Here is a 20,759-nt window from a genome sequence, read left to right as displayed (position 1 = left end):
TTAAAGGGGTGGAGGGGGACAGAAGATCTGCAGAGTGCTTTATCCGTGGAGTTTTTCTGGAGTGCTTCTCTAAGCAGCTTCTCTAGTTGTACACAGGTTTTCACATATGCAATTAGTAGTGTTTATAGATTGCCTGTTATTCAATTAACAACGGAGCTGGCCGTATCAACTCACTGCAGACCTGCCTTTTCACTGCCAGAGATTGTACCAGGGTTATCAACTTACACAGGCTTGGATGTTTTCCAGCTGTTTAATTATAGTGTCACGCGCTTTGCTTTTTCTAGTTTCATTAGTTTATAAATGTAATATGGTATCTTATTTCTGTGATTAACACTTCATTTCCGCAGGTTAAACATGCTGGTAGAGAAGTATTGATTTCTGATGCTGTTTCCCCTGTGTTCGTTTAGATATTTTCACATGCTTTTTATTGATTTTTTTGAAAGTGGCAAACATGAGAAAGAGCACCCCAAAATGTATGGCTAAATAACTGATGTGAAGCAAAACAGCACATTTAGCTCTTAATTATCATTTCCTGTGGGCTGCCTTTTCTATTAACTTTTAAAACCAACGCTTCTCTTGCCAAGTTTTTAAGAATAAAAATACTAATTATAATTGGAAACAATTATACAGCACTTAGTCTTTTCAACCAGCTGTGAAAAATGTCTATTCAACTTTACTATTTATATTTTAGTCATTATATAATTTATACACTAAAACTTGAATGAGTTATTTACAATAAAAATAATATAATAAAAAGAATTCTTAACCATGGTGGTTAGGAGGACTATGTTATTTCCTCACTATCCTTCTGAAAATATTGACAAGAACCTTTATACACTCCAGAAGTACTCGCAGTTGGCACTTAAAAATCAACTAGGTGCCATCTGGGGTGAGCTACTCTCATAAGTGGTGTTTACCAAGAATTTTTTTTCATTTTTAATAGTAGTGTTGTTTCCTCTCATCTTGTTTTATTAAGTGCAAGTGTTAATCACTCAGTCATGTCTGACTCTTTGCGATACCATGGACTGTAGGTCTCCAGGCTCCTCTGTCCATGGAATTCTCCAGGCAAGAATACTGGAGTGGGTTGCCATTCCCTTCTCCAGGGGATCTTCGTGACCCAGGGATAGAACTTTGGTCTCCTGCATTGCAGGTGTATTCTTTACAGTCTGAGCCATCAGGGAAGCCCTGGTGCTTTTTATTTACTTTATTTATTAAAGTTTTCAGTTATTCTAAAAGAGGATATCCAGTTATTTAAATATGTAATCATTAGAAACCTAAAGTGTAGCATATTGGCTCAGAGGCCAAAATGTTATTGCTTTTGATTTTGTAATGTCAGCTCTTGTTTGATATAAAAACTTCAGAGAATGTTCTAATATGCTATTTCATATATATTGATCAGTATTCATGACTTCTACTTGATACAGTATTTGAGGTCCTGAGAAATACTAGAATTGATACTGCCAAAGACTTTCAACATGGTGAGAAAGATGCAACAGTAATGCCATCTTGCTTAGCTATCTCGACAGTATGAGGACCAGGAAAATCAAGGTGAATAGAATCTTTGAGTTCTGAAGCATACAAGCTAGAGTTGAGGTTTTTCCTCACGTATTATACCATGGTGAGTTCTTGACTACAGCCAAGATGATGTTCTTGGCTACAGCTGGAATGGTAGGGTCAATTTCTGGGTAAGAACTTGAGGGTAGGAGTACTTAATTTAGTAAAAATATTTTCATTTATTTGAATTGATGAGATTAGTAGGAGAGAAGGATACTTTGAAATGTTAAGTATGGAGCATGCTGTGATAGTAAAGTATTTTGGAGAGAGTCACATTCTATTACAGCAGATTATATTCTCACTGTCAGATTTCACTGAATGGTTTCTCCATTGGAGACATGAGCAAGGTGGCCATGGGGGAGTTACCCAGTTTGAAAATTTACCAGGACAAGTCTGAGATGTACCACTTGACAGTTTTGTTCTAGAACTGCATTATGCAAAATTATAGCCTATATGTGTGAATATCATGTGCTTATTTAAATTTAAATTAGTTAAAATGAGAGAAAGTTTGAATTTCAGTTTCTCAGTTGCATGGACCACATTTCAAGTGCTTCATAAGCTCATGCAGCTAGTGGCTGTTGAATTAGACAGTGTAGGTACAAAACAGTTCCATCACTGCAGAAAAGTCTATGAAACAACTCTACGTAAGCTAAAGGTACTTACATAGACCGTTTAGAAGCAAATACTCAATTTATTAGAATCGTTGAATTTGTATTTTTTGTTGGTATAAAATAAAGAATGCAGTATCTTGTAAAAGAAGATCTCCAGATATAAGAAGTCTCAGGAGGTGATTGATTTCGTGATTGAGCAAAACCTTCAGTGCAGGACCCTTACTGCTTTTCACTCCCCCACCCTCCAGGTTGCTTTGCCCCGCAGTTGTTTCCCATTTTGTTACAATATGGCTGCAGAAGTTCCTAGCAGGATTGGAAGGTCCTCTGTGCTATCTGTCCACTGCTCGTGAATCTTTTACCAAAGAGAACTTTAATTAGAGTGTAACAGTGTGCAAGGTTTCCATTGTGGGTGAGTAGGTAATAAAGAGAGAAACCTGTTAGTTCAGTTTGCTGCTGTCTTTTCTACAAGAAGTTAGATTTCATGTTTCATGTGTTTAGCTATGCTGCTCCCTGTGGGCCTAGATTATACCCACAGCCCTGACTGGTCACCATTTAATTTAGATGGTAGAGAGGTAAAAAGTGCTTTATTCTTCGTCACATCCCCCCACCCCCTGCAAAACGGCATTTTGAATAATCCATACAAGTCATTAAATCTCAAGGTTGGGAGAAAACTGATAGACAGTAGATCCCCTGATCCAGCCACGCTCTAATGTAATAATATAACAATGCTGTAGGCCATAAAACCTGATTCTTACTTTAAATGTGATCTAAAATTTGATTATCCTAAGTGTATCTTTTTAAGTAAATTTTATCTCAGTATTCATCTGATATAATTCTCAGACTAAAAAACTGAATGCTAAGATATCAAGCAAAATAAATTAAGGTTCTTGACCTGTTATGAAGTCTTCCTGATAATGTTTTCTCTTCCTTTTTTTGAGTATCAATTTCAAAAATAAGGATTAAAAATCATATCAGTATATATTGTGCTTCATTTAGTTTTCCTCCCTGAATGAAAAACTCAAATGTTTTAGGTTGGTCTTTTTGTTTCAGATAGTACAGATTCATAGATGTGTTTTTCTGCCTGTTATACCAGAAAAGGTAAAGCATTTGTCACAAGGATTATTTGGATGTGCTTTAAATTTACTTTAGAAAGTTTAGTTTTCTACCAAATAATTTTAAGATCAGTCAGAAGGCTGTGAGAATTGAAACCAAATTCCTGATCAGTGTGGCTGCCTAAGGAATTTCAGAGACACACTTTGAGACTTTGCAGTGACCACAATGACGTTCTAAGTGGTTGGCTAAGTTTTATTTTTGACTCAGAGGGCAGTTTGAACCCTAATGGAAAATAGTGGTAATTTCCTAGTTAAGCTTTTTGTAAAGATTAAAATATTGCATGATTTGTGTTGCGGTTTTACAAGACTTTTGTGGAATTGTGTGGAGTGAGAATTAACCCCCATTCCATGGAAACCATCAGGATTAAATCTGTTGAAGAAGATCCCCCCCTAAGGGAGCAAATCTAGGGATGGTATCCCAGCATCAAGATGCCCTCATGGTCAGCAGTTAACAAGACTGGAAGCCTTAGGTTTTCCTCACTAGCGTATGAGTTTTATTCTCCCTTTGTTTAGATTCAGTGTTGGAATATGGGTTTGATTAAACACCCCTGTAGAGATGTATGGGTACCTCTTTCTTTCAGATTGTAGTCATATTATGAGTGTGGCCCTTAACGAGCTATGCCAAAATATGTCAGATTACCTTAGCCTTAGATGAAGTTATCTTTACCAGACATCTATCTTTCGTTTGAGATCAAGATGGAGAGATTGTCTGTCAGCCAGTATAACTTTTTAGGGTCTTTTCCCTGTACTTGGTTATGTGCTCTTTTTTTGGACTGGTCTAATATTTAGTCATTTCAAAGTCTTTGTGATTCTTTACACAAGAATTTGCTAGATGTATATTTAAATATTTTTCAAAGTCTGCTTTGTCTAAATATATAGAAGGTTCACTATATAAGAACACACAATTCAGATGTGAATGGGATCTGAAATCCAGATTGCCCTCTTCTCCTAATAAGTATTTTTGTCTTTTCTGGGAAGAGATAGCAGGATATATTCTTGGAGGAGATATGACAACTCATAAGTCTTTTGGTTTGCTTGGTTGGTTTTTGTGTCTGCTTTACTGTTGTTGTTCTTTGTAACTACTGCAGATTGTCCCAGCTGAGGGCTGCTAACATTTATTTTGTTTCCTTTTTGAGAACCCATATCAGTGATTTTTCCAGATTTTTGCTTTTTTTTCACCTCCTTTACCATTTTTCTGGCTGCTCTGCACAGCATGCAGGATCTTAGTTCCCCTACCAGAGATCAAACCCGTGCCCCTTGCAATGGAATCACGGACCTAACCCCTGGACCTAACCAAGGGCCTAACTACTGAACTGCCGGGGATGTCACCATCCCCATTGTAACTTACCACTCATCTAGCTCTTATATTTAAGGGCTTTTCCTCCCTTTTAAAGTACATATTATGTGTTCCTTTTACTGAACTATTTTCTGCTTATTAATTATTTCATGGTTTTGTTGAGGTGTCTTTGAATCATCCTTTTTAACTCTTGGCATTGATCCTTCCCAGTGAGAAGAGGGGATGTCCTGGCTGCGTGGAGCGGTATTCGCCCCCTTGTGACAGATCCCAAGTCTGCAGACACGAAGTCCATCTCCCGAAACCATGTCGTGGACATCAGCGAGAGTGGCCTTATCACTATAGCAGGTACAGGATGCTACCTTGTTGTTGGATGTGCTTTGGATAGCAACTTGAGTTAAATTCTCACATCAAAATCTCATTTAATGCTAATGAACAGGTTTTTTTTTTTTTTTTTAATGATTCTGAGTAACATCTTACCCATGGCTTCACCACATTTGATATAAACAACAGGTGAATTTTCTTATTAATAAGTTGAGAAATGGTTAACTGTAAGAAAAATGGGTAGTAACCTGATGAATGACTTATCAATGTATTTTTAGGTGGAAAGTGGACAACCTATCGATCTATGGCAGAAGATACCATAAATGCCGCAGTCAAGGCACACAATTTGAAAGCAGGACCAAGTAGAACAGTTGGGCTTTTCCTTCAGGGGGGCAAAGACTGGAGCCCCACACTCTACATCAGGCTCGTCCAGGACTATGGACTTGAAAGTGAGGTGGGTGTGCGTTGCCGCATCATCTTCCTCTTGACTTAATCTCACTGTTGCCAGTAACAGGATCGGCAACCACGGGGCCTCCATGACTCCGAGTTTCCTATAGCTCAGTTTGCTTCTGACAGTGTACTGTGGGAGTGAACTAATGGGAAAAAATATTTTGCTCTAGTTGCTAAAAAGCAATGCATGTTTTGGTTTCTGTTTTAGAATCTAGGGTTTGTATGGCTTGTTCCTAGCAGACAGGACCTCCCGAATTCTTTCTCTCTTGAGCATAAGGAAGGCTGTTCTTCGGAAGTGATATCAGGAGCACAGTGAAGCTGAAGCTTCATCAGTCACTGGTACAGTGATACATGTGTAGTAGACTTTGTGCTGGCCTAAGCATTCGGAGCCTATGTGGTTTCCTCCCACGAAATCAAAATCAAATGCTCTCCAAGGATTATTAGTTACAGGCTGTTAAAAAAAAAAAAAGAAAACCTGACGAGATAAGCAGGTACAGTTTTTTGCTTTGTATCCAGAAGCTATTGATACTTCAAAGGACCTGCCTGATGCAGTTTCATTTCTTTAGGTGGCCCAGCATCTTGCCGCCACCTATGGTGATAAGGCTTTTGAGGTGGCCAAGATGGCAAGTGTGACGGGAAAGCGGTGGCCCATTGTTGGGGTGCGTCTTGTGTCGGAATTTCCATACATTGAAGCAGAGGTATGTGAACGGCCCTGTGGAAGTTTCCCACCTGCCCTGGGATACTTTTCATCTGTTCACTCTTCGTCCTCTTAAGAAATTATACATAGCTAAGTTTTAATGCAGAAATATCAGCTATAAGCTGGAGCAAAATGTCTGCCCAGCACATTTGTAAATTGTAAACAAATATGTAAATTGTTTCATTTACATAATTTTAATTTCATCTCTGAAGTTATATTGATAGTGATAACAATAATCACAGAAAATATGGATTTCTTTCTGCTCCACAGAGCTATCCCAAGTCTTATTGACTCAGTAGTTTGCCCCTTTTGAGAGTTTGGAGCTCCTCAAGTTTGTACCACTTACGTTCTGCCTGATGACATTTTTTTTTTTTTTGACATGAACCATTTTTCAAGTCTTTATTGAATTTGTCAGTGTTGCTTCTGTTTTATGTTTTGGTTTTGTGGCCACGAGGCATTTGGTATCTTAACTCCCTGACCAGGGATCAAACCCACACCCTCTGCATTGGAAGGCAGAGTCTTAACCGGTGGACTGCCAGGAAAGTCCCTGATGATATGTCTTGACTTGACATTTATAATTCACTACATCTTAAACACGGGTGTCCAGTAAGCATTTTGTTGTTGATTGAATGCAAGACTTCTGTCATCTGATTACTCTCAGACATAAAACTGTAGACAGCCTTCAGAGATGAGACTGTAACTTTTTAATTTTAACTTTAAACTTGTTCTTTGCCTATTCAGCTATGTGTATTGTCATAAACAAAAGAAGTGATTACTGTGGATGGTAACTGAGAAGTGATTCAGTTTACATGTTTGGGGCAGTTTCTATTCAAGGAGAAGACATTAACTCTTATCCAAATTGTTCCAATTTCCAAATCTCCTTTGGCAGGCAGAAAATGGGGAACTTGTGTGATGTCACTATTTGCTTCATGCCTGCTAGAGGGAACCAGAGTATATAAAGAAAAATGTCGTGTACCTAAGCATGGATTTTAAGTGAAGCTTTATTTCCCTCCTTTTAAAAAAGGCTTAAATTAATCATTTTACTTCAAACCTAGGTGAAATACGGGATTAAGGAGTATGCTTGTACCGCTGTGGATATGATTTCACGTCGTACTCGCCTGGCCTTCCTAAATGTGCAGGCGGCAGAGGAGGCCCTACCTAGGATTGTTGAATTGATGGGCCGAGAATTGAATTGGGATGATTCTAAAAAAGAGGTATTATATAGAAGTCTCTAAAACCACATTTTCCATTACAGACATGGAATGTCTTAATCTGTTAGGAGAGGCTAACAGTTATTTTCTCTTTTTTTGATTGGGGGGCAGTGGCTTTACAATGTTGTGTTAGTTTCTGCTGTACAACAAAGCGAATCGGCTCTGTGTATACATGTATCCCTTCCCTCTTGGATCTGCTCCCCAGCCCCTACTCCACCCCACCCCTCTAGGTCATCGCAGATCACTGAGCTGAGCTCCCTGTGCGGTTCAGCAGGTTCCCACTGGCTATCTGTTTTACACATGGTAGTGTATATATGTCAAACCTAATCTTCCAATTTACCCTCCCCGTTACCCCTCTGCCCTCTCATGTCCATATATCTGTTCTGTACATCTGTGTCTTTTTTCCTGCCCAGCAAATAGGTTCAGAGGCTAGCATAGTTTTTGATGGTGACTTTATAATTCCTGCCAATTTCTGTGTGTATTTAATACTACTAGGCCTTAGGAAACTGGAAAGATATTCTTGTAACAAATATGTCATCATAACAAATTCTGGTAACAAATATCCTTGTAACCAAATATTCTTCTTGGTTGTTTTTGGAAAATCCCTTATAGAAAAATGTTCTAAAATTTGTGGTCATAATTCCTGAAAAAGTAAGATAATAACGATTGTGGGTAGAACCTTTTCTGGTTTTCATTGAAAACATTCTTAGAATGTATTCTTCAGTGAAATTCACACTCCTGCAAGTTTGCCTTTGGTAGGAAATCGTTGTTTTATGGCCTGACCACAAATGCTTATTGATTTGTGTCATTTGAAACTTTATATCCAAATTTAAAAAAAGAAAGCCACTGATGCTCAGATGTCCACATATACAGCCCAGGGCCTCTTGTAATAAACAGATCGTCATGATTTTTAATTAAACCAAAGTTTCAGGCAGAGGCATTTTCTTGTATTTATTCAGAAACTATTCCCTGTGTTAATTGGTTTAGTTCCTTTCCCCTAGTCTTTCTTGAACCTATTCCATTTAGGCTCCTTCACGGCCACTTTGCTGTTAGTGGCTCTGGTCACACTTTCCAGTCTCCTCCACGTTGCTCCATGTTCTTGGCTCTCGTCATCCTTTTAGTCAGCCAGTTAGTGGCCTTCCTATAGTTGATTCCTCCCTCTTTCCTATACACCACCTGTCTTAGTCTATTCAGGCTGCTCTGACAGGATACCACAGACTGAATGGCTTACACAACATAAATGTATTTCTCACAGTTCTGGAGGCTGGAAATCTGAGATCGGGGTGCCAGGGTGAGATGGTTGGGTTCTGGTGAGAGCCTTCCTCCTGGCTTTCAGACAGGTACTTTCAGGAGGAGATGCAGGTAGGGGGCACTGTCTGGTCTGTTCCGTTGAGTGTGCTAATCCCAACAAGGTTTATCTAAAATTAGTTACCTCCCCAGAGTCCCATTTCCAAATCCTGTCATATTGCAGGTTAGGCTGTCAGCATATGGATTTGGGGGATACAGCTCAGTCCATGTAGTGTATCCCAGGTGGCACTAGTGGCAAAGAATCCTCCTGCCGACGTAGGCGATGCAAGAGACCCGGGTTTTATCACTGGGTTGGAAAGACCCCCTGGAGAAGGAAATGCAACCCACTCCAGTATTCTTGCCTGGAGAATTCCATGGGCAGAGGAGCCGGGTGGGCTACAGTCCATGAGGTTGCAAAGAGTCAGACATGACTGAGCGACTAACGCTTAGACTGTTAGAATCAGTCTTCAGGGGTGAAGCCATAGCCCTACATTTAAAATCTTCTCCATTGGTCATTTTCATGCCACATATGTAGTGTACTGATGGTAGAAATCACTGAAAAGAACTCCTTAATCCTGGTCACAGTGCTGTCAGGCATAACCTTTACCCTCATTTTATAGATGAGAAAACAGACTCAGGGAGTAAGTCTTGGTGAGAGTTCATACAACCAGTAGATTGTGGAACTGGGATTGAAGCCAGGTGTCCAGATCCTGGACGCCCTTTTCCCACCCAGCCCTGTTGCCTCTGCATTGGCGGGACTGGTTTATATAGCTCTTCTGGTTTTGAGTTTGGGTTTGGCCAGTTTTAAAGCTATATAGTGAGGCAGCACTAGAGTGAAACTTACTCCTGTGCTACTGCCAATCATTTCTACCATGTAGAAGGACTGGGGATAATGTGTTCCTGTAAAAATTATGGTTGGAGTGATTTGAATATGCAGGAAGGTGCTTTGTGCCAGGAATGCAGGCTGTAGGAGGTAGGAAGAAGGAAGAAAACTCTGTGAACTGGCTGTGTTCAGCTCTCCCGAGGAAACTAGATTTACATGGGTTTAGGTTTTATGAGCAGATTTATGTACTCAGAAATATTCTCCCAACCCCCTAAACAAACAAAATAACAGAAATAAGAGACCTGAAGTTATTGCTCAGTATCTGAGATATAGGAGTATTCATGAGAACAGTAGATAGTCTAGAGAGAACAAAGGAGAGGGGAGAAAGAATTAAAGATTACCGGACTGCTAAGAAAAGGTTAAAAGCACTGGGATTATGTAACCTGCAAAAGTGAAAGAGGAGCAGGGTGATAAATAACTCTTTGTAGATGAATTGTGGTTGTTTTTACCAGTCAATACTTAACTGAGTGACTTGTATCCTGAGCATTATACTAAATATTTAGGGGAATAATAAATAGCTCATAGTTTCAAGGATCTTCAGATTTAATCGAGTGGTTACAACACACACACACACACACACACACACACACATATATACACCTCAGGAATGTGTGTGTATTTTCCAAAATTTATAAGATGATTTGGAGAACCGTTATTTAAGACCAAAGGCAGCCAACTTAGAACTGATTAAGGAGGAAGGCATTATCTAGGGGAGTTGGGGATTGATAGAGGAGGTGGTAAAGATATTTAGGAATGCAACACTGCCAAATTGTGTTTTACACAATTAAATATATATGTTAATATGTGTGTGTGCGTGCTTAGTCATGTCTGACTCTGCGACCCCTTGGACTATAGCCTGCTAGGCTCCTCTGTGGGATTCTATGGGATTCTTCAGGCAAGAACACTGGAATGAGTTGCCATTTCCTCCTCCAGAGGATCTTCCAGACCCAGGGATCAAACTCTCATCTCCTGTGGCTCCTGCTTTGGCAAGCAGATTCTTTGCCACTTGAGCCACCTGGGAAGCTCTATGTAAAAACAATACATAATTATAAATAAATAATCAGTGTCTAAATTAATAACAGTGAAAAGATGACTATATGGTCAAAAGAGTTTGGGAAAATCTGAGTTAAGCAAATGAAACCATTTTCCCTAGTGCAGATAATTTGGTGCCTTTAAAGTGCTTATGTGCATTGTCAGTTTCCCAAAGGCAGCTTATTTGGGGACAGATCCAACTCTCACATGTTGGAAGGGCTGGTGGAAAGGGAAACTAGTATTGCTTTAGGATGTATTTTGGGACATGCTGCAGTAATACTTGGTAATGTAGACTTTATAACCTGCAGAGAAAACATGCATTTCATTGAGAGACTTTAAAAAGAAGACCACTTAAGTAGATTGAGGGCATCTCCCAAAGGGAAATTATTTCAAAATTGATTCCAACAAGAAGAATAAAGAGGAAGCAAGTGAAGAAATGGAGTGACCATGGACAGAGCAAACTGATAAGCACCAAATATCAAACAGAGGGAAGATGGGTGCTCAGCAGCGGAAGAGTACCCAGGACAATCAGAATGTATATGAATAGTGTCAGCAACTGGCAAAAATCCTAAAAACATTAAAAGTAGCTTTTAAAACTAGAAAAGAGTACAAAGAAAGTCTAACCTAGATCCTTGCTCAGAGGTAGCTAGCACCAGATTTTTGATTGCCAGAGAAGGGAGGGAACCTTTCAACTCATAGTTTAATTCCAATTTATTTTTTCTTTTTCTCCTATTTGTCAAGGAGAATGATTTTCATTGTGAGAAAAGCAAAATAAATATTGATAAGAGGAAATAGGCATTTAAATAGGAGACTGCTCTAAATGCGTTTTTATGCCAACTCAGAAATTTTATATACCTCAGGGTACTCAGAGAATTTGCAGATGGGGTTTATTTAACTACTGTCGAGGTTTAAAATATTATGGCAAATAGGAACAGAATCAGAAGACAGAAGGTGGGCAAATGTAGTACCACATTCTTAAGTTGGCTGCTTGGGTCCTGAGTAACTAACAAAAGTGGAGAAATAAAGTTTATAACCTATAAGCCGGTGGTCTTGGCATTGGTCTTGGGCTGTTTTGTAGGTTATGGCATTTAAGTTTGTTTTATCAGTATTTAGCAAGAAGTAGTGATCTCTGGAAGGTAATAATTAATCACTTAGAAAAAATCACTTCAGATATAGCTTTTCAGGAAAAGCACATGATTGTTAGATTGAGGATATGTTATAGACATAATATATTTGGATTCCATAAAGCATTTTTTTTTCTGCGCTCCCCCCGCTCCCACCCCCCCGGCCTCCATAAAGCATTTTATGAAGCCCCCTGTGATGTCTTTTTAAAATGGTGGATTTGTAACTAGTCAAATGATCATCTTTGGTGTACTCGTAAGAAACTGGAGGAAGGGTGAATGCTTGGTGATAGATTGAAGCAATGGGTGAAATTGCAATTACATTAGGTATAATTTAATAGAGACAAATGGCAGACCTTGTATTAGGTAGAAAAACAACACCATCCATTCATGATAGATTTGACAAGACTTAACAGTAGCATATGCAAAAAAGAAATATATTTTTTGTTAACTGTAAATGCATAGCAGGTAACAGTGGATCATGGCTGCCCCCAAGTGCAATTACAATCTTAAGCTTCCTAAAGAAATCATATATCTAGACTAATGATGCTGATAGTTACTTCTTTCTAGGTACTTGCCAGATCTCTGTTGGAGTATTGTGTTGTGTTCTGACCATTTTATTACATGACAGACTAGCTGTGGTTTGGGAGAAATTATCCATCATGGTGAAGGGATTTAAAATCATGTGTTATACAGGAGAGTAAAAAAACTCTTAAAAGGAAAGCTCTATTGGTTTGGTCAAAAAGCTTGTTTGGGTTTTACTGATACAGCTTAGGAAAAACCAGAACGAACTTTTTTGCCAACTCAATATTTGTTGTGCTGTGATACAGGAAAAAAATCTTTTGACTTAAAAAAAATTACTCTCAGAAAGTTTCACTAATCCCAAACAAACTGGTGGAATTGCAGTGTTCACAGCAATAGGTAGTATCAGTTGAGGCTGGGATCATTGAAAACAAGAAAAGTAACTATTCAATAGACTAGCGTGTTTTTTTTTTTTTTTTTCCCCAAAGCTCTGTCATTTCCATCCAACTAGCAGCACCCAAGCATTGGAGAAGGAAATGGCAACCCACTCCAGTGTTCTTGCCTGGAGAATCCCAGGGACGGGGAGCCTGGTGGGCTGCTGTCTATGGGGTCGCACAGAGTCGGACACAACTGAAGTGACTTAGCAGCTTAGCAGCAGCATCCAAGTGACAAAATGTTAGAATTGGTTAACCCATGATGTCTGTCTTGATACAGCATGCCACATTACAATAGTTATTTACTTTTAATTGCTCTTTGGTCATCAAACCACAAAGATTTGGTCCTGTAGATTTTGCTAGTCAATACTGTGGGGGAATATTCAGCAATAAAAACAAACAGTATTAAAGCATGCAACAACATGAATGACTCTCAGAATCGTTATGCTATGTGAAAGTAGTCAAACACCGAAGACTACATACTATATGAACCCTTTAATATGAAATTCTAGAAAAGACAAAACTCTGGTGACAAAATCAGATCAGTGGTTGCCTAGGGGTAGAGGTCAAGGGAAGGAAGCAATTGGAATAGGAATGAGGAAGCTTTTTAGGGGATAGAAATGCTCTTTATCTTGTTCGTGGTAGCATATAAACAGACTGTGTACCTAAAGTTGGTGAATTTTATTGAATAAAATTATACTTCAGTAAAACTAGAGGAAATAAAAAATTGTCCTGGCCAGAAAAATGAGGATGAACTTTCTGTTTAGAAAACCAAGTGGAAAAAAAGGAGAAAAAAAATCAATAATTCTTTCCATAAATCTTTGAACTTTGTGTGTGTCTGTGTTTTAGGAAGAACTTGAAACAGCCAGGAAGTTTCTATATTATGAAATGGGCTATAAATCTCGATCAGAACAGTTAACAGATCGCTCTGAAATTAGCCTACTGCCTTCAGACATTGACAGGTACTTCTAATAAGTTTCTGTCTCCCCCTCTCTCTCTCTTTTTGTCTTCACTTACCTAAGTATATTTTTCCATTATTTAACATTGTGTTCCAGGTACAAGAAGAGATTTCATAAATTCGATGCAGACCAGAAAGGCTTTATTACCATTGTTGATGTTCAACGTGTATTAGAGGTATTTTTTATGGTTCAGTATCTTTGATAGCAGAGGAATGTAAAGATTTTCCTAGATAATTTTTTTCTCATCTAGTGCTATCTATAAATACTATTTCTCTCTGAATTTTTGAAAGGCTAGTAATGTTAATAAAAGGAAATACATAATTTTTAGTGAAACTTCATTATTTTGTGCTTTCCTTTTACTTAGAGTATCGGCGTCCAAATGGATGAAAATACGCTACATGAAATTTTGAATGAAGTAGATTTGAATAAAAATGGACAGGTTGAACTCAATGAATTTTTGCAGGTGAGTTGTGGTGAAAGGAAACAAGTGTATTTGCTTTTTATCTATTCGTCATCAATAGATACTCAGGAATGGATTTCAAAGTCAGTACAGTTGTCACCTCATTCTGAAAAAGAAGAAAGCTTGAAGCCAGCGAAGGTTGATATGTCTTAAAGGATATGACTTTGCATGGTGTGTGTTCTTTTGCTTTTTATAAGATACATTATGTTGTATTGGGCAATTTAGATTAAATCTAGGTTAATTATGGCTTAAAGGGATAAATCAGAAATGTGCTTTATAAAGAAATATGCTGTGGGAGACCACTGCTGGACACTTCTTTACTTCTAAAGTACAAAGTTTATTTTTAATAGAGGAAGTTTAAAGAAATCAAAGTTGTGTTCATTTGAGAATCATATTCACTTGAGAACCCAAAATGAAATGGTTATATTCTTACGTTACAACAAACCTGAAAAGCAAGAGAAAGGAAAGCTATATTCTAGGGTCAAGACCATGTAATCCAAGCATCTTTATTTCTAATTTTCCACTTATTCAAGGTTCAGTTGTTTAATAATAACTGGAAAGAAAGTAAATGTTGTTACTTCAAAATGGATGCTACACATGAATCCTTAAAAGTTCATTAAAAGAAAGAAACTCAACCACCTCATACGTTATTTGTAACTGTCCATAGAACTCTGCTCTTACGAAGAATGTATTGGTTTCCAGACAGGCCAGGTTTTTTCTGTAGTGCTTCTTGGGCAGGTATTTCAAATGAATGCCAGGTCTTGCTTGCACCATGGCAATGATGAATGCTGAACATGAAATAAATTAATGCTGGGGATTTTGGTCAATGTCAGCCCTTTCTTCACTGTGTCAAGTTAAACAAACAAGATCAAGGCAAAGGAAATGGTAATTGTCTCTCTGGAGATGAGCAGCAGATAAGAGCATTGTTGAATCTAAATGCAGAAAATTTTCACGGGTTGTGTCCAGCATTACAAAAAAGAATGTTACTTCTTTAGCTTACTGTTTAACTAGGTGGACATTTGAAATTGAGTTTAAAATGTATGCTTGGAAATTAGAAACCATTTCATACATTTTTTGTCTGGTTGTTTTCCTTGAGAAATTTGTCTGTCTCAGGACTTTAGAAAACTTTTCTTCAAATAAATAGCTAATGCTTCATTTCATATAGGTTGTAAATAGACAGCAGCATTTAGGGTTCAAAGACCTGACGTCTTAGAAACAATAAGAGTCTAATGTTATGGATATGGATTTTGGGTGTTAAGTAATGAGTGCAGTAGAGCTAAACCCATAGAAAATAATTTAAACCACTTGCAAGTTTTCTTATAGTCTTTTTAATGATTATTTATTGTCCAATTCTAAGTAAAAGGGACTAGTGATGCTTTACTAAGTGCATACATGGTATCATTTTCAACTTAAAAATGCTGATTATATTTCTTATGAAATATATTCACACCCAAATGTTATTTTTTCTCGTAATATGGTTTTAAGATATATGTAATGTTTGAAGAAAACTTTGATTTGTTAAAAGTTGATACATCACACAACCTATATGGATAAAGGAAAAAAAAAAAACAAAACTCCAGCTCTCTCAGTTCTGTTAGTGCTGATAAACTTTGAAGGTATTCATTGAATCAGACAAAACAGCAAACAAGACATTGCTGTCTTTAGATGTCCACATTCTTTGTTATACCATTCATAGATGGAGAGTATCTTTTCAGGGTTTTGTTTCATTTTTATTAAAATAGTTTCCCATTCTGAAGATTAAGAGTCCGTGTGTATCCCATTAGACAGTTTTGAATATAGATATTTTAAAATAATCCTCATGGAAGATCTCTGTAGATTCTGCATCATTATATGACTTTATTTTTAGGTTTGGACTCTAATGACTTCTGCATGTAGGAGTCCATCTCTAATAAACAGTAGCTTGTGAAACAGCTTTTAATAAGGTCATGAAATTCTGATCCAGCCCCTTGGCAGATGCCTCTGACCCTTATTCAGAGTCATTTTTAAGAAATGTATCTCTTTAGACTAGGAACTATAACCCTAAAAATATTTTGAGGATTTACATATATATACACACACACACACACACACACACACACACACACACACACATACTCCTGATGAATGACTAAATCAGTTCTTTAAAAAATAGATAAAAAATATTGAAGAAGTGAGATCAAGAAAAGCAAATAGTTAAAACCACATCAACTTGAAAAGGAAAAAAAACAATCCCCACGCTCATAATTGCACAGTGCCTTCCAGATTAAAGGCCTTTGCCCGCCGACTGCATGTAATTTCAAGACTAATTCTGATTTTATCCACTGGATAAAAATGAATTAGCTAAAATCTGGGCTGTGGAGTGCTTTTACTTCTTAAGGTAGATCTCTGGGTCCATTTTCAAGGACTTAAAAGTAAATGATTTTAAAAAGTCTTTAAGGAATTTGGATTTGGGGGACTTGAAGTTGTCAAGTACAATAACACTAAAAAAGAGTAGTTAAATATGTCATGGTTTGTCTTTGTTCAATCCCTGAGATTCCTTTTTAAGATTTTAAAATGGAATTAAAGATTCGATATTTGAGTTGCTCAAAAAAATGTATATGTGCTGAGCTCATTAAGGGGCAAAATGTAATGTATTCAATCTGCATTTTAAAGGCAGACTGATTTGCTAGATAGGTGTTAGTTTTTGCAGCCTTGGCAAAATACCTGCCCCTTTACCCCTTTTTGAAATGTTTGAAAATCATAGTTTCTTCTGTGAACTGTAGTACCTGCATGGTTTTGATGGGGGCACTTAATTATTCTCACCTGCTGCAAGGGTTACTATTAAAATGCTGTGAAGACCAGGAGTAAGCTGGTCCGCCTTTTGAATCTGTTACCTATTTTCTCTTTAAGCTGATGAGTGCTATTCAAAAAGGAAGGGTGTCTGGAAGCCGGCTCGCTATACTCATGAAAACTGCCGAAGAAAATCTCGATAGAAGAGTTCCCATCCCTGTGGACCGAAGTTGTGGAGGATTGTGAGTCTGAGCAGTGAATCCACAGCCGACAAACATAGGAACAACAAATCATCATGTAACAAACCAGAGAGGACCGACACCACTCCAAAACAGTAGACACGGATAGCTGCCTTGTTGTAACACTGGGAGACATTCCAAAGCTTTAGGATGTCGATGTAGACCCTTTATTGGTATTTGCCATTCAGTCTAGCTTCTTAAAAGTGTATTTTATCATCTTTTCTCATTTTCAGTGCACACAGATTTAATGTTTTGCTTTCATTTTGTGATCTGTTAGACTGGACATACTCCCTTTTTGTTTATTCATTTATTCTAAGTCAATTTGAGAGAATATTTTGGCAAAAATTGAAACGAGAAGCTGGAAGCATTTTGTGAGATGCACAAACCTCTGGACATTAAGCTTGTTGATAGTATTTGTTCTTAAAAGAAATGGAGTGGGACCTATTAAAACAATAGCATTTCTGGAGACCTCTCAGCCCCCTTCTTCCTCCAGCTTGTCTGCTTTCTTTATCCAGACTTTATATCTAAGCATGACTGGTAAAACTGGAGAGGGAAAAAAAGTTTAGATCTGGTTATAAGAGCAAGTCTCAAAGAGAATCTCTGAAAGCTTCCAGAATCACAGGTACGAGATATAAGGATAGCATTGACCTTTGCTGGGAGTTACAGTGATAGTTTCATCTCAGCGGTTCAATTTCCCCCCCAGTCACTGCTAGTTTTTCTTTTGACTATTACAGTTGCCAGGAAGATCCCTGCTTTTCTTATTTTAAAACCAGGATTTAAGTGGCAAGTTGGATACAGTGGGATGGGACTAGATTTCTCAAATTTTTACAGTTGTAATAAATTGAAGGATTAAAAAACCTGTGTTCATATAGCCACATATATAGCACAGTTTTCAATTCTCAAATCCTAGGAGTTGGAGCATGTGATACCATCGAACATGGCCTATTTTGCTTAGGTTACTGTATCAGTTGGAGGGAATATTTATAAACAGATAGTAAAAGAGAATAGAAATAGCCTATTAGTTAACTTTAATTATAATTATTTGTAAAAAGGCACACAATTACAATGTTCATGGTCATTTTAATTGCTTAAAGCCTTTCTCCTTCTGTACTAAATGGAAAAGTTCTCAACCAAAAAGAAAAAGAAAAAAAGAAAACCATACTCGACTCACACTCACACATGTCCACCATCACACACATACACAGTCACAGAAAGACGAAACAAAAAGATCAATCTGCTCAGAATTTAGTAAATACATAATATACTGAATTTAAAGGGCCCATTTGGCATGCTTTTGTAATACTTTGGTGGCATTTTAGCCAGTTGTCTAAATTTGTCTTCTTCATGCTTCCTCTTGTGAAGTTAACTACCTGCTTCTTTTGATTTTTAAGAGCACGTTGTGTATAAAATAGGAAACGTGACCCTTTTTTAATGTCAGGTTTTCATTGTGCAGACTTAATTTTTCAAACTGGTACATAAAACACTTTTGTGCTGTTATTTCTATATATGTCAACATTGTAGAATATCTTTATGTCTCATTCGAGTTGGGCATGAGCCTGTCTGTCATAATATACACATTGGAGGTTAGCTCACCTAAGCCCCCACCCTCACCTCGGAAACAGATAAGGTAGCACGGTAACTCATTTTGCTTTTAAAATGAAGTTTAGACTTGCCATTTCCTTAAGGAAAACCTAAAACAGAGCAAGTGAGGCTCCCAAGTATCACTGTGAACTTTTTCTTTTTAAGGTGTGATTTTTTTTTTTTTTTTGCACTGGTTTCATTTCCTTTTTTTTTTTTTTTTTAAATAATAGACGCATGTGGTTTTGTAGTTTTGTTTTTCTATCAAGATAGTAATTTCACTGTTTAGAGCCCAGCGACCCTTAATAGAAGAGCTGTCCTTTAAAACATCAGAGATGATGTACCACAGTATTATACATTTGTGCTCTCTCTCTTTCTCTTCATTTCTAGTTAAATCAAGATAACGATGGCTTGTATCCCCCCTGAATCCATTACAGTAGGGATCGGGCTTATGACCTGAGTGGCCTGGGCAGAACTGTATTTGAAAAGAGGCCTTGTTTGTGCACGCTTTGCTTTGAGTGAAGTTCCTTTAAGGACAAAGAAAAGCACACTTTTCTTCCTTTGAGCGTATCTGCCTTTGCTTAAAACCTGCTAATTCTAAAACATACGCTCCTTCACCAATCCCAGAGTCTCGTCTTGGAAATGAGCTGGTTCCAAGTCTTTACTGTGAATAAAGCACCCCCGCATTTTGTATAAAGTTCTTAATTAAACCTGTGCAGCTTCTTTACCTGATTTCAGAAAAGGAGAGAAGAAATGGGGGGTGGGGTGTAAGTGTGATTCAAAATCTATTCCAAGCGCCAAAAGAATTTTTTTTCTTTTTTGTATAAATATGGTATTAGCTGATTCTGTTGGGCTGGGTGTGGGGTGTGTGGAAGACTGTCTTTTGTCATCAAGTGATTTGTTTAAAGAGCCTTTAATGGGATTCAGGTGAAGGTACCCCCATCTGTGGTGGAGAGCTGAATGCTCCCTTCAGTAGCCCTTCGCACAGTTATAACAAGAGTGGAAATGCCAGATTATTTGTTAAGCCAAGGTTGTCTGCCTCATTGCCGTCATGCTGTTTGCAATATTCTTGCTTTCAATCAGTTTAACTTTAGGATTTCCACTACTAAATGCATGCTCCCTATTCTGCTTTAGTTTCTAGCTTTGTATTGTCTTTTTTCAAAGTATATAGTTTGCTCTTTTATACAACAACAAAATTTCATTCTTTTACTGAACTGTAAGAATGATCATTGATCTTATTTCCCTTTTTTATGTATTTGTAAAGATTTTTGGCATATGAATGTAATAACATTGAAGTCAGTGACACTAATACCTTGCACTGTTTTGCATTATGTCTACCCTTTATATGGGGTAAAAAAGCCCTACTGTGCTTTGAAAGAATATCAAGTATAAGCCCAGTTCTGGAGTCGATATACACACTGCATGTTTTCATATATGGCATTTTTTATGTATTGTGTTGGGTTATTGTTCTAGATTGGACTGTTAAATGCTATGTTTGAGGCTGGGTTGTCATTTTTATAACTGTCTTGGTGTTTTATCGCCATTATTTATTACTTTTGATATACAGAATGAGCTGCATGCATTTATAGAGCAATAAGAGGATGTATTTAATGTGCCTTGTTTTTAACTGAATAAGAACTGAAAGCATGAATCAATAAAGCTGATTAAAATGGTCCATTTACTGGCATGTTGATGTACCTTGAAGTCAGAGAAATAACTTTGATGACTTGTAGTTTAAAAAAAAGTTTGGAAATATTTTCACAAACTGTATTTTTAATTGCATTCACACATTAATACTTTTTGCTTGCAATTTTGTAATTTTATCTCAAAAGTAAATCCCTGCATAGACTGATGTAATTTTATGAGACTGCCAGATTTATTTGTATTAATTTGTTGCTGGAACCTTTAGGGCACGACTTCTGTATTTGTGCAATCCTATTCTAAAATTACATGCATCCTGTTAGGTCTGTTGAATTCTTTTTTTCCTTTCTTTTTTTTTCCTTTTGTCAACCAGAGCCTTTTAGCCTGAGCATTCCCAGGCACACTGATGAATTTTATCATAACCAAAATCAATAGAAATGAATGGGAAAGATTACATAATCCATTTTGATCATCTTACATGTCAAGTTAGTGTAGGGTTGCCAAGTGTTGATAAATGCTCTGACAGAAAAAATGCTATATATTTTCATTGTCAGTAAATCAGTAAAGCTGTTATCAGTTTT

General features: G+C 37.4%; 1 protein-coding gene across 7 annotated transcripts in view; it reads left to right on the top strand.

The window, feature by feature from the left end:
- Window positions 1–20,511, top strand: part of GPD2 (glycerol-3-phosphate dehydrogenase 2) — a 240,175-nt gene extending 219,664 nt beyond the window's left edge. For 6 of the 7 annotated variants that reach the window (XM_061437609.1, XM_061437601.1, XM_061437583.1 and 3 more), the window contains 8 exons: window positions 4,785–4,919; window positions 5,174–5,349; window positions 5,912–6,043; window positions 7,098–7,256; window positions 13,382–13,494; window positions 13,588–13,666; window positions 13,856–13,954; window positions 16,841–20,511. In XM_061437609.1, coding sequence (XP_061293593.1) covers window positions 4,785–4,919; window positions 5,174–5,349; window positions 5,912–6,043; window positions 7,098–7,256; window positions 13,382–13,494; window positions 13,588–13,666; window positions 13,856–13,954; window positions 16,841–16,966 — 1,019 coding nt within the window. In that variant the 3' untranslated portion in view covers window positions 16,967–20,511. The remainder of the gene's footprint in view (window positions 1–4,784; window positions 4,920–5,173; window positions 5,350–5,911; window positions 6,044–7,097; window positions 7,257–13,381; window positions 13,495–13,587; window positions 13,667–13,855; window positions 13,955–16,840) is intronic. The other variant, XM_061437576.1, reaches the window with a different exon arrangement.
- Window positions 20,512–20,759: the final 248 nt, after the last annotated feature.

Source organism: Bos javanicus, chromosome 2, assembly GCF_032452875.1.
Source record: "Bos javanicus breed banteng chromosome 2, ARS-OSU_banteng_1.0, whole genome shotgun sequence".
Classification (NCBI taxonomy): Eukaryota; Metazoa; Chordata; class Mammalia; order Artiodactyla; family Bovidae; genus Bos; species Bos javanicus.
The sequence above is the reverse complement of the archived record's forward strand: the minus strand, read 5'-3'. Positions and strand labels throughout refer to the sequence as shown.